Source organism: Pantherophis guttatus, chromosome 1 (genome assembly GCF_059756535.1).
Source record: "Pantherophis guttatus breed Tessera chromosome 1, ASM5975653v1, whole genome shotgun sequence".
Classification (NCBI taxonomy): domain Eukaryota; kingdom Metazoa; phylum Chordata; class Lepidosauria; order Squamata; family Colubridae; genus Pantherophis; species Pantherophis guttatus.
In genome coordinates this window covers 117,145,001-117,158,765 of record NC_142063.1, presented here as the reverse complement: position 1 = coordinate 117,158,765, position 13,765 = coordinate 117,145,001, and the positions used below count along the sequence as shown (strand labels likewise).

Below are 13,765 nucleotides of genomic sequence, written 5' to 3'. Positions count from 1 at the left end.
TTCTTCTTTTGACAGTTACACTGTTGAATTCCAGAGTAAGTTCCTAATAACTATCAAATATTACATCTGTAGATAAATGTGACAAATAGCCTTTGAAGCTGTTGGTTAAGGATGTTGACATACAAAGCTGATTATGCAACAGGGCTCTCCAGAATACCTCTGCAAAGGAGTCTGTAAGATATGTCAAGAACTCTAATTCTATACATATCATAATTTATGGTTTTATGTAGATGTTAAATGTTCTGACTTGGACAGTTGAAAATGTCATTTTTTGCTTCTCAGAAAAACAGAATCAGTTAAATGCAGTTGTGCCTTTCCAACTGAACCTATGGATAACAGAAGAAAAGGAGAGACTATGTTTATCTTTTCTTCCCTCTTCCCAACAGCTCCCTGGGACCCCCAGAAGGTATGTTCCTGGGAAAATCTCTACAATAATACCAAAGCTTACTATGAGGGTATACAGAAGAATCACATCTCTCTCTTCCTTTAACAGAATCTTTCATTGGCTCAAAAATTCTTTAAAATAATGGGATTTTCCCTTCCAACTTATGAAAAGGACCAAAGGATATAAACTCATGATTATTATAAAAAACACAATGTCTTATTGAAGATTCTAATTACAAAAGGAGGAATTATATAAAAACAGTAGCAACACAAGAGCCAGAAAGGATGGTAGCAAATGCAGACATTAAAGAATTTTAAATAAATGACATTTCAGATTTTAAAAGATAACAATATAGGTTTTAAAATAATACTACACAGCACCATTGGACTAAGGAACAAAATTCAATGGTCCCTAGACTATACCAGGCACAATGGATCTTTCCCCACCTCCATTAACCATTGCATAAACAGGGTCCTTTGTAATTGTCTTAATCTTTTCCCCAATCCATAAACCAGACACTCTAGTCTTAAGTCATTCTCAGCTATACTGTGAAAAACTGTTAGTTCCTCCCTTACTTTGTCACTGTCCAAAGGCAGCATCTCAAGATGTATACAATCTGTTAGGCTTTTTGTATCTTGGATGGAGTTGAAACAGAACCAACAGAATCAGAACAGAGAGCGGCAGTGGGAGCTGTATAGATGCTAGTAGACTTTTCTGCGAGTTCAGATGTGTAAAAAGTTCTATCATTCAATAGTTGGGAAAGGCAACTGTCTAATATAGGGCTATAGCTAGGAAAGGTCTCATAATGCAATGCAGCATATTTGCTTGCAGAGAGGAATCTCCAACCTTGGAATCTGTTTCTGCACAATGCTGCAGAGGAAGTGTGTAAGTACTGTAGAGCCTTTTGGGGTATAACTAAGACAAAGTTCTCAAACCCCCACCCCCAATGAGAGAGCTCAGGTGCCAGAACCCCTCAAGGCTTTGCCAACTGAGGGTAAATGGAAAAAAAAGAAAATGGCCATACAACAGCTTCTGCTCTCCTGCCACAAAGGCTCATAAAGAGTGCCGCCAACAGCAGGTGCTAGGGAAAATGCCACGGTCTTGGAAGGCATCATCTGGTCTGGTCTCTGCTCAATTCACTCACAATTGAAAGTAGGGAAAGAAAACTGCTGGCAGCTCCAGTCTGGTGTCAACAGAGGCAACCGCCATCCTGGGAATTGCAGAGCACAGCAGTAGTCCCTTCCTTCCCCCATCCTCTCTGTCTTTGGACTTCCCCTGTGCTACACAGCTACCGCTGCTACTGCTGTGTGGACCCTGCATTTGTTGAAGGTGCAGGGCAAGGAGTGGTAGGACCTTGGTGCCTTTCAGCTCCTAGGTGTCCTCCTCCCTGGCTTTGATAACTTATTTGCATCTAGTCCAGAAGGCAAAAATAAAGGCTAGACTCATGATTCAAGATCACAGCCCTATCATTCTCCTAACTTATACTCAGGAAGAGGAGAAAAATTGCACTAGGAGGCAATCTTAAAAAAAACAACTTTATTTTAAAAGCTGAACAACCATCTTCTACTCTCCAAATGGAAGAGAAGAGTTCCTTCCATATCTTGTGCCTTATCAGCGTGAGAACAACCTAACAACACTGGGAAATGATTATTCTGCTGTCCCTTTTTTCTCCTCTTTGAATTTTTCTGCTGATACGTCTTTTGCTCTCAAATAAATTAATTATCACTGTGAAGCACATTTAAAGTATCAATTCTTGCTCAAACAGGAGACACATTGGCATTTCACCATTTGAAAAGTGCAGATGGTAAAACAATACAACATAAATATGAAAGGCTGCATCAAGCTGCTGAATTTTCTAGGAAGGATAAACTAAAACTGGTAACTGACCAATGATGAATCTTCTGCAGCATGGGAAAGGGCATCTTCTAAACTTAGTTCCTTCTTCCCATCCTTTTCAATAGGCCTATAGCAAACAAAAGTGTATTCTAAGTAAATGTTAAAACTGAAACAGCATAATTGACTTAATTTCTTTTTTCATAAAGACATTTGATGTTGAAAATGTTGGTGCCTGCTATAAATAAAAGGTAATTAAAAATCCATATACTGTAATTCTAGCATGCAGGTAGTTCTCTACTTACAACCATTCATTTAGTGACCATTTGAAGTTACAACAGCACAGAAAAAATTGATTTATGACCAGTTTTCGCACTTACATCTGTTGCAGCATCCCCATGGTCACATGATAAAAATCCGAGCACTTGGCAACTAGCATGTATTTATGACGGTTGCACTGTCCCAGGGTCACGTGATCACCATTTCTAACCTTCCCAGCTGGCTTCCAACAAGGAAAGTCAATGGGGGAAGTTGGATATTCACCTAACAGCATGACTCACTTAACAACTGCTGTAAAAAAGGTTGGTAAAAGGGCCGCAACTCACTTAACAACTGTCTTGCTTAGCAATGAAAGTTTTGGACTCAGTTCTGGTAATAGATCAAGGACTACCTATAGTAAAATAGATTTATGGAGTATAAACCTTTAATTATGTAAGAAACATTTATAATTGCATGTAAAATCTATAACTCAATCAAAACTATTACTGAAAGAAATGAGGAGTAATATAAAAATTTCTTTATGTAATGAGCAGTGGAACTTGTTTTTAAAAGAGAGCAATTGTCCAAATAATTACTTAAAAAAACTACAGAACACTAGGAAAAGAAAATCCTCATAATTACAGAAGAGACCATCTTTTCTTCCATTTTAAACCAGTCACTATCATAGAGAAGATCAGACTGAATAGAATTCCCATCTATCTACCCAAAACATACTTTTGGGAGAAGGGAATGGATATCAGGCTAGAGCATGGTTTAAAACAGATTGTAGTTTTGTTTTCTCAGTTTTTTCAGACTAGACAAAAAAGATTATCAAGGATGGACTGAAAAGAATCAATTATTTTGCTACATTTTCAAAATCTATATATTATATGCATGTTTTAACTTTGGGGAACAGTAATAGCTCCAACTATACAGTATTGAGTGGTTAGGTTTACTAGGGAGAGATAAAAAATATATTGCATGGATAGTAAGAAATGTACTGCGTACTATAATTTTAAAATCTTTACTAATTATGAAAATACAGCTGATTACTCTGCAGCTGATCTCTAGGAAACTTACCTGATCTCACATTCTGGCTCTAACTCAAAGTCAAATTCCAGGTCCGTAGTTTTAGCTATTTTGTGCTGTGAAGACTCCTCTGAAATTTTTCTTTTCCTTAGTAATTCAAGCTGCGTGCAAAACAAACTATCTTCAGTGGATTAAACAAATACAGACTCCTTATATCAGCTTTTAAGAGAATCAGCAGTTCCCATGTAGTGTTCACCCCTGTTGCCCATTCTTTTTCTTTCAATTACTATATGAGGACCCAGATTGTTGGGGGCATTATGCTGACTCTGTAAGCCGCTTAGAGGGCTGTAAAGCACTGTGAAGCAGTATATAAGTGCTATTGCTTTTACTATATATTTGACTTCAATCTGATCCTATCAATTTGCTTGCTTTGTATTGTAGAGCTTTATATATTTTCCATAGTGACTATGATCATTTTTATTAAATAAGGACAAATTATGTTTTAAAAATTATTACTACTGTTGTCCACTATTTCAATTATGTGTTGTCTATAAAAGTCATTTGTTTCTTACTCTATTTCTATCTAGCTTCATCCAAGGCTGCTAAGAAGTCTTGTAATATAACATTGTGAAATTAATAATAAAGCCAGTATAATTTATAACAGAGTTATAACAGTTAGAGTACAAAAAAAATCTATACACCTATAGTATACCGGTCACCCAGACATACTAATAAAGGAAGAACTAAACTTTTGCAGGATTCCAAAAGGTAAGGAGGGAGGCAACTGATCCCATTTTAAGGGGCAAGATATTCCATTTGAGGGGACATTGTGTTAGCTCTTTGACGCAAACTCAGTCAGAAAACGGATTCAACAAGAATTCATACAGGATCTTGAATGTCTATGTTTTCTTTCCCTCTTTTGCCCCTAGGAATTAAGGTATTGTCAGTTTGAATTTCTTGCTAATATTTTGTTTCCTGAATTTAAAACACACTTTCATAACTTTTGTTCCTTCGTTTCTCCAAGGCTATCTCTGACTTATTCACATCTAAGCCCCATCACCTCCCCAGCACTTCATGAGAGGGTGAAATGAATGACATTTGCTCAAAGGTCAATTGGCCTATCTGTCTGTCCATCTGTCCATCCATCCACCCACCCATCCATACTTCAAAAAGTCTTTAAAACATGGGCTAGGATGGCTGGCAGACCTCTCATGGGAATATTTAATAGGCATTGTATGCTTTATTGATCTGTTTGGATATCAGCTTCTGCATTATTTTATTTTCAAATCATTTTAAGTGCTATATACTGTAAACACACAAAGATTAGATGATAAGGACATGGGGCTATTATCAGTTCCTTCTACTCCAGGCATGGCTTTCCAACATGATACATGATTCTATATATCAGTTCACTTTCCCTACCTACCTTTAACCCTAAGGTTAAAACACCTTTGCGCCTATCAGTGCCATTAAGCAAGTTAAGTTTCATATTAATCCCCAAAAATTCTACCCAAGTTTCCTGTTCTGCCACTTCCAGGAAGCTGGAATAATGAGAGCAGCTGCATTAACTCTTCTGATCCACCCTACAATTCCAAAGGCAAAGAACTTCCAAAAATAGAGAACTTCCTCTCACGGACGACTTACTGTTGTGAGACGTTCTAATGCAGCAAAACGTTCCTCCCATGTTGCTGTGGATTTCTCAAATGCTTCATGCCTTTTCAACAGTTTTTCTACACCTTCCACAGTTTGACCATAATCACCACTAAACAGGTAGGGTTCCTGAGCAACAAGCCAAGCCTCAGCCACTGAAGCATCTCTGGAAAACTGACACACCTCTAGCACTGTTGTAAGAAAAACAAACAAACAAGCAAAAAGGAACATTATATATATTCAGGACCTTCAGATGAAGCCAAAGATAAATCCCCCTTACTTAGAATTATTAGAAGATCTGGACTTTCATTTCTATAGAACAGTTCTATAGTTCATTTCTATAGAACTGTTCACTTGCATAGAACAGTTTCTAGCCAGTACAAAGAGTGCGCCACTTTGTGCGGTACTCACACAAGCGAAGCCAGTCCCAGCGTCTATCCCACTTTTCCATCATCTCCCTCCTCTTCTCTGTCAGTTGTAGCAACTTCTCTTTTATCTAAAAAGAAAAGGAGGAAAAGCATGCATTTTTTTTGTGGATTAACAGACTATTTTTTTTGTCTTATTTGCTCACATTTCATTTTGCTTTTCCTATTGAAAAAGAAGCTCCATTTGGTTTAATTATGACAATATTATAAAAACATTTTAAGACCACTGTAGGTTACTTTGCAGAGAATTGTGCCCAGATAGTGTGCAATAAATCAGAGACAAATTCAGCTGTCATATAATGCAGCCATTGTGTAGAATCTTTGTGCCCAGAGATGCTTCAACTATACTTTAAATTGATGTGATACTCTCAATTAAATTAAAGTATAAAGTACAATAAAAATCACAAATAAAATACAAGTTAAAAACTAAGATGTAAGCTGTGCATCATAGCAGCAAGCCTATTTTTGGAAAGTGTGCTGCTCTGTTTAAATTCCTCTTTAAGTAGTGCAGCTTCAAGGGTCAAGAAACGAAGTAAGAATACTGAACTTTCTCATCTGTTCAAGCTTTCCTCAATGCCTTCCAAATCATTCTTGCTAAGAAGACTTATCTCCACTCTCAGGGATGGCTGAGAGAATAACATAAGGAGCAAAGCCTTCCTATTTGCGTCCTTTAAATGATAAATTTCCAGAGGGGGCAATCTGATGTGTAAAAGTAGATTTTGTTCTTTTTCTCCCTCATTAATTTGAGTTCTAGGCAAAAGCACAAGAGAGCCACCTTTGATAACTGAAGGAGAATCTTCTTTGTTTTTTTCTATCTTTAAGGTGAATTTGGAACTCAACCAGTTTTCTTAGTGTTTATCACTAAGAAATCAAAATATATGTCTCTCTTTTCATTCACATCTAAGTCCTTACAAGATTCTGAGAATAAAGAATGAGGAAAGAATTATCTCATTTCCAGAAACCAATGGCATTACTTACGTCTTTAAAATCTAGATGGGACAGTACTTTAGAATTCTCTAAACAAAACACATGCTTAAATCTGTTGTAAAGCCTGCTATGGAGAACACTCACCTCAGCTGCATCATGGAGCTTGCGCTGCAGTAAAGTTTTCCCAAGATCAATGCAGGCAGTGAAACTTTTATCCCTAGTGGCTATCTCAGACTTTATGTCCTGATGGTATTTCATCAACAATTCCACAGATGACACATCCCTTAAATTAAGAACAAACAATTCTTAATGAGAAAACAAAACATCAGGATGATTTTAGAGGTAATATTTTACATCTCTGAATATAAACTGAGAAGCATTGCTTAGAGTCCCACTGACCCATTATGTTTTCCAGGGACTGGGGAAAAAAAGAAACAAAAGAAGGGCTTCACCTGGGCTTCTCCTGGGTATCAATCTGACGGATCACACTCTCCATCCAGGACATGAGGTCTCGCACCATGCAGAAGAAGCGGAACTTCTCGGCTGTATCAACTAATTGAGCCCGCCGCCCCTCGCAAGCCTCCAGCAAGGCCTTCCAAGCTTTTACCACCTCCTGTTCTTGCTTCTGGATGGCCATGGCCTTTTCTCCAGCATAGGCTGCCAGCAGGCGTGCTGCCACCTCCTGAAAATGCTGAACCTGCCAGAGCAGAGAACACTTCTTATGGAGACGAGGAATCAAAGGGACATGTGCTCCATTGCAAGCTAAGGCCAGGAATATAACTGTTTCTCAAACCCACTTTCTAACATTAAAAATGGGAACGCATCTGTCCTTTTCACTGGATAATGAAAACGTTGAAATAAATTTGATGTGGATACTGTACTGTAATTTTGCTAAGTCAGGAGAATAATTTCTTCTGGTATTGGTTTCAAAAGATTCTGTCAAATTCTAACTTCATAGGCTAAAAAGCTTTCCAAGGGAAGTAGTCTCAATTAGGTTAAGTAAATTCATTGGCTTCTGGTTAGATCTCACAAGTTCCCAGTAAATTGGCCACCTCACCCCAGCCATCAAATGAGAGAGAATACCACCAGATGGCTCCACGTGTTTTTAAGAAGCTAAGAGGTTACCTGCACTCCCAACAGGTGAATGTCTCTCTCAAAGGCTTTGTGCATCCTGTGGAAGGACTCGGCTGTATTGACATCTCGGCCTAACTCCTCAGGCAGCTCCTTGTGCTTCTCTTCAATAAGAACCTGGATCTCACTACCATCATAAAAGAACTTGTGCAGATCATAGGAAGCTGTCAACAACTGCATTCTGGTGTCAATCAACTCAAGCAGGTCAGCCCAGCTCTCGTTCAAACCATCCCTCCACTCTGCAATCGTGGCAGCTTCTGGGTGGATATCAATCAGCTGATCAGTTCGGTGAGTGACATTGTTCACCCACTCCTGTCCCAGGTTTCCTGTTTCGCGGGCGAAGTCACGGAACTTTTCCCGTAGCAGCTAGAACAAAAACCAGAATGAACAAAATATTTTTCAATACTTTTCATCCTTGAGCCAAAAATGGTAAAAATTTTGTTTGGCGATACAGAATTTAAAAAAATCTTTGGCTTTTTCAGCTACCAGACCTGCTTTTATCCCAAATTTAAACATAGGAGTACCTTAAAAATGTTGCTTCCCACTTCTCTTCTTAAAGATTGGCTATTTTTTTAACATAACTTTATTAGGCAACATTGAAATAGTATACATATAAGCATGCCCACCACAGGCAGAGTTATTCATAAATGAGGTGGTGTGCTGCCCAATGTTTTACACAGTGCATCACCCTTTTGGCACAATCAATTTTTTTCAAGGGTTTAATATAAACATTTCAATTTTAATATTAATTGAAATGTTTTAACTTTTAATGTCTGATGTTCTAATGCTTTAATCCTGTAATATATAAATAAAAATGTTACCAAGTGTACTGCATGTATATTTTAACGCAAATTAACTTCAATTGTTCTCTTTATTTTCTTTGACTGTTTAACACCAAATCCACAACATTCAGTCAATAGGCAGCTAGGACAAATGTCAGTACAGAATCTTTTGAACCAAAAACAGCTTCAAAGATTTCTCAAAGGTGAAACAGTATCACCATGATAATACTTGGGTAAGTCATGCGCAAGCAGTAAGAAATAACAATATTTTTGTTGCATCACAGTGGGTCACATTGAAAATGATCTATTCCTTATTAATAGCTATTTCACAAGACCTGTGAGAGGTATTTTAGGAAATTTCACAATGATGATGCAAATCAAAAAAAGATCGTGTTAATCCACAGAGAATTTATAGAGGTTTAGCCTGCAAAAATGGTTGCTAAGTTTAATTATCTAACTATAATCAGGGAAGGCTCAGACAATTATTTAATATGTCCTGAATTAATTAGGAATAATCTATACTGGTGGGCACCTAGATTGGCTTTGTTGTTTACATCTATAGACATGTATTGTACCTCTAGGGATTGGAGGCCTACAATTATAGACTGCATTTTCAAAATAAGGGAAAAGAGAGATCTCAATAAATGCCTTTTAAAATCTGTCATACTAACAAGGGAAGTAGTTGGGAAAATAATTCTAGCCCTATAATGGAACTGCATTCTTCTTGACTCATACACCTACAGTATATCCAGTCTCTTTTGTTTCCTTTGAAGAGAAGAAGCCTTATGAATATCAAGAAATAGTGGTAGTGTTACAGGTGTGACTCTTTTATAGGTTTCAGAGTTTCAGCAGAAACTAGTATCATAAATTAATTTTGTGTAGAATTTATTACAGACACTTTTTCTAGAACACTATAGATAGTGTACTATAATGTCTTAAATGTGTTAAATTGTTATGGCAAAAAGGTGTTGTTGTCTAGAGTTTCCTTCATCAGATGTCTTTCTTGCTTTTGATTCAAGAAACAAGAATCCTTCTAGAAACAGCTTGTGATGTTTACTTTCCCCACAAGTAATATATACATTTCTAACTACTAAAATATAGGTAATTGTAATGCACCTGTCAGTAATTTTCTGTCAATCTATTGCAGGACATTGTGTAGAGACAAGCTGCACCACTTGTAATCTATGGTCTACACCTCAAAATAAAATGGCCACAATGGATTGCCCAATGGACATTCTCACGGTGCTTGCTCACAGTGGCATGGTCGAGGTCTTGACCCATCTCTGGGGATGATGCGATTACATCTCTCTCTGCAATCCACTGCTCCAGATCATCAACTTCTCGCTTCAGTTTGAACAGGTGATATGCAAGTTCTACTTTACGTCTGCGTTCCTCAGCCAGGTCTTTCAACCCTGCATACTGCTTATCTACTTGCCCCTGCAATCGGATGATATCTTCTCTGAAAAACCACAAAGACAAAGTTTGGAGACAAGTCACCTAAAAGGAAAGGCAGCTCAACTCAATCATATGCAATAAATTGTGATTCCCCTGGCTATTGTATTTCGAAGATTTCAGAGTTACTGTTATCAAAAGTACTCACCCTTCTGGGTGGCCAGCAGATAGCAGTTTCTGAGCCCGATTGGCCAGCTGCTTGATGTTTTTTCCATATTCTTCTATGGATCGTTGCTGGCGAAGGTGTCTCTTCAGCATCACAATGCCACTCTCTTCATCCTGAGATGGTTAAGTAATTGAATCTATTGATCTTTGCAGTAAAGGAAACCTTAGGTCATTCCCCAACAAGAAGGCCAAGGAAAACCAACCCCCTTTCCACATGGCACTCCTCAACAGGCTTAGGTTACATAGGCTAAAAGAGTTTTATAGCTTAATCTTCCTTTTCTCATTGAAAAGAACTCCTGGCTCACAATATTTCTCCCTGCTTCTTATAACTAAGACCCTCTAAAATTTTACATCCTTTCATTGGTCAGCTGGAAAGGTTGCTGCTCAGGTTCATGGGACACAGCTGTGCAAGAATCAACAGGATAATGCAGAATTGTTGCCGAAGATATACTAGATAAAGTCAGGAGGTATGTGGAAAGATAGATAGATAGATAGATAGATAGATAGATAGATAGATAGATAGATAGATAGATAGATAGATAGATAGATAATTTTATTTCTATACCGCCCCTCTCCCAAAGGACTCGGGGCGGTGCACAGCCAAGTAAAAACACAATACAAACATCCTAATTAAATTTAAACATTATTAAAATTCTTACATTTGCGGCCGAAATTCGTTAAGAACCCAAAAATTTAAAAACTCCAAATTTAAAACTCCATTACAAAGATAGCCCTGCCTGTCGGAAGAGCAGGGTCTTGAAAAACAGCGAAAAACTCGGAGGTCAGAGATTGTGTGTATTTCCGGGGGAAGATTGTGCGTATTTCCGGGGGCAGAAAGTAGCCAAAGAGTGTATAAGTTATGAATTTAAGTGGGAGTAAGCTCTAGTGGACTTGCTTCTGAATCAGGTTTAATAATATATAAGATAATTTGTGAAAAAATTACCCTTTCTTCTCCCAAATTGTACATATTCCTAATGTCACTAAGGTAAGTAGTTCTTATCCTAAACAAAAGATAGCTTAAGCACAGTAAAATGAAATCAGTACTGTTGAAAAACATTAAATCACCTTCATTCATGAAGGAAGTAGAACTTTTTCTGTCACAACCAGGTTATGGTACTCTATCTTCTTTTGCAGATAGAGAAAGTAAACTACAATGCTTTGTGTATGAGAGACAAGAGAAGAGAGAAACAAATTTTCTTTCTCTTTCACACATTGCTCTTTTTAAAACTGCTACCCAGGATGTTAAGCAATTTCTTATAAATTATCATACAATATAGACACATGCACAGATGCACACAGAAAGACATTCAATATCATACTGGATTCCAGTCATGTTTCTTTTGCCATTAGTGAGATAAAAGAAGAAAGAAAAGATAATTAATGAAACTGTATCTTTGTTCTCCTAGAGCTTTTTTAATATTAAAAAAATAGTCCCAATAGAATAAGATATGCAGGTCTTAACTGTCCCCAGGGATGAGCAGATCTACTTCCCAACAAACACAGTTAGAGTGTCATTTTCCTAGAAAGCAACACACTTTGGGAATGGTCTTCTACCTGGTAAATACTACTTCATTGGAATGGGAGATGTTCTTACCTTTGGCTTCTCATCTGTCCCTACATAAAGCTCCTGCTCACTTATCCAGGCCTCTGCTTCTCCAGCATCTAAATAATATCGCTGAGCCTCACTGGCTTCTTCTAGGCGCCGCAGCCTCTTCAAGGTTTCCTCCTGTAAGGTGCTCCAGGAAACCTTTAACTGATTGAGACATTCTTCCGTGTCTCTGAAGTCCCCATCCCCTTCAGCTTTAGCCAACATGCTCTCCCCTCTATCAACAACTTCCTCAATTCGTGGGGCATGACCAGTAATTTCTTTCTGCAGGGTCTAGGCAAAGAATAGGGCAGGTTTAAAGAAATGAATGAGTGAAATCAGAAACAAATTGAATAGAGTTGTCCTTTTTATTAAACTGTATTCAGTATTCCTGATGGAGAATGAAAAAAGGCAGCAAGGTTCCAAGCCTTAGAGGTCATGCACTTCAGATATGACATCCTTTGCAGCTGCTATTGGATCTTGTCAGCTTAAGAGAAAAACACTAGTTTAACTCCAGTACATATAAGAACAATTTAAGAATGCTTCATGCATGCACTGAAAAGGAGATGAAGATAAATATGGGGCACCATAAAGTAAAGATATTAGGAGATGTTTAGTTCACAATCAGTTGTGTATGGAAAAAGGCCTTTAGAGAAAAGCTTGGCTTCCTTTTGTTAACAATTACCATAAAGACAAAATATATTTTTGAATGTTCATAAGTATAATAAAAGTTCAGTTGCTTTGTTATAAAGTAGAATTAGGTGAAGAAAAAAACCTTCCAACTATGATGGGGAGGCTCACCTGGTTTTTCTTTGTAAGTAGCTGGACTGACAAAAGATTTGTGCCATGGTCAGTGGACTGAGCAAGAGGGAGTCGTTCTTGCACCCAAAGCTGCATTAGAGAAGAAAGACTAAAGTAACATGCCAAAATGTCAAATGTGCATACAAGAGAGGATGAAAGACAGATTCTTATGCAATTTTCCCAATATCTGAAACGACTAATCCATGTGAACCATCTTCTGATATCTTCTTTTTAAATGACACCAATAAAACCAGTAACTATCTAGCCAACACTCACCAATTCATCTGCCAAATCCCGGTCCAATTGATATCCAGCCTTAGCCATCTCCAGTTCTTTCCTCTTCCTACCCAACGGCTCTGCAAGGTCCTGAAATCGCCTTTCAATGATCTCATGCTTGCTGTCCACTTCATCCATGTCTCTCTTGACTGGAGGACCCTGAGAAAGTAAGCCTTCCATCTCTTTCTTCCGCAAGCTGACTTGCTCATCCAGATGCTGAAATGAGAAATCTTCATATTTTGTTGTCTTGTTGAGATCTATATGCTTAACTCCATCACTCAGACATTACACAGATATCATCCCTATTCCCATCTAGACAATATTTGAACAGCAGACTGCAAATATTGCTTTCAGGGGTGAATTGTTTAGAAGTGATTTGAGAGGCGGTTGGAAATTACAGCAATTTACTACAATAATTAGTAAACTGTGGATAAATTTCAGACATTTTCTAGCAGTTCGGATCTGTTCAAGACAACGGTTAATAATAAAGGTCTTTCTCTGAAAGTTATTTCCCATTTCCATTCTTGTCCTTAATCCCCTCGTCAAGTGGATCATAACATTTGGCCATGTCCCTTACTCCAGTCATTTAGAATGCCACAGGAGACTGACTGAAGATGACTTGCTGCACTTCAGATCTGAAGCCAAAAAGGTGCTTCGAAGTGGGCAGACACAGTGCACCTTTCTTTAAAAAGCTTAATCCTTTTCTAGATTCCACAACAGCTTTGATCCAAAGTACAGGAGATATCTACTCTGAAATTATTATTCACCACTTCAAATAAATCCTCTCTGGGAGAAAAAGCCAAACATGTCCAACAAATGCCTGACTTACATGCTACTGAGTTCAAGAGAGATGGAGATTTTCTAGGTCGGAGGACTGTTACTTTTCTTTTAAATATAATTTTATTGAAAGCTGTACAAAAAGGGTAAAAATACAAACTAAGAAAAAGTAATATGGAAAAAAGAAAAGGGAAAAAGTAAAAGGGAAAGTTAAGTGGCAAAAAGAAAAAATATATAAGTAAAATGGAAAAAAAGAAATAAGATATAAAGAAGTAGCTTCTGATCTTCT

At 37.7% G+C, this 13,765-nt stretch overlaps 1 protein-coding gene across 7 annotated transcripts in view; it reads right to left on the bottom strand.

Moving 5' to 3' along the window:
* SPTB (spectrin beta, erythrocytic) overlaps positions 1-13,765 on the bottom strand; it is a 127,928-nt gene that overhangs the window by 24,313 nt on the left and 89,850 nt on the right. For 6 of the 7 annotated variants that reach the window (XM_034433827.3, XM_034433831.3, XM_034433826.3 and 3 more), the window contains 12 exons: positions 12,700-12,915; positions 12,424-12,513; positions 11,632-11,916; positions 10,021-10,151; positions 9,675-9,879; positions 7,633-8,004; positions 6,960-7,204; positions 6,652-6,790; positions 5,567-5,651; positions 5,150-5,346; positions 3,557-3,666; positions 2,273-2,348 (listed from right to left, as the gene is read on the bottom strand). In XM_034433827.3, coding sequence (XP_034289718.1) covers positions 2,273-2,348; positions 3,557-3,666; positions 5,150-5,346; positions 5,567-5,651; positions 6,652-6,790; positions 6,960-7,204; positions 7,633-8,004; positions 9,675-9,879; positions 10,021-10,151; positions 11,632-11,916; positions 12,424-12,513; positions 12,700-12,915 — 2,151 coding nt within the window. Of the gene's footprint in view, positions 1-202; positions 327-2,272; positions 2,349-3,556; positions 3,667-5,149; positions 5,347-5,566; positions 5,652-6,651; positions 6,791-6,959; positions 7,205-7,632; positions 8,005-9,674; positions 9,880-10,020; positions 10,152-11,631; positions 11,917-12,423; positions 12,514-12,699; positions 12,916-13,765 lie in introns of those variants that run through there. The other variant, XM_034433832.3, reaches the window with a different exon arrangement.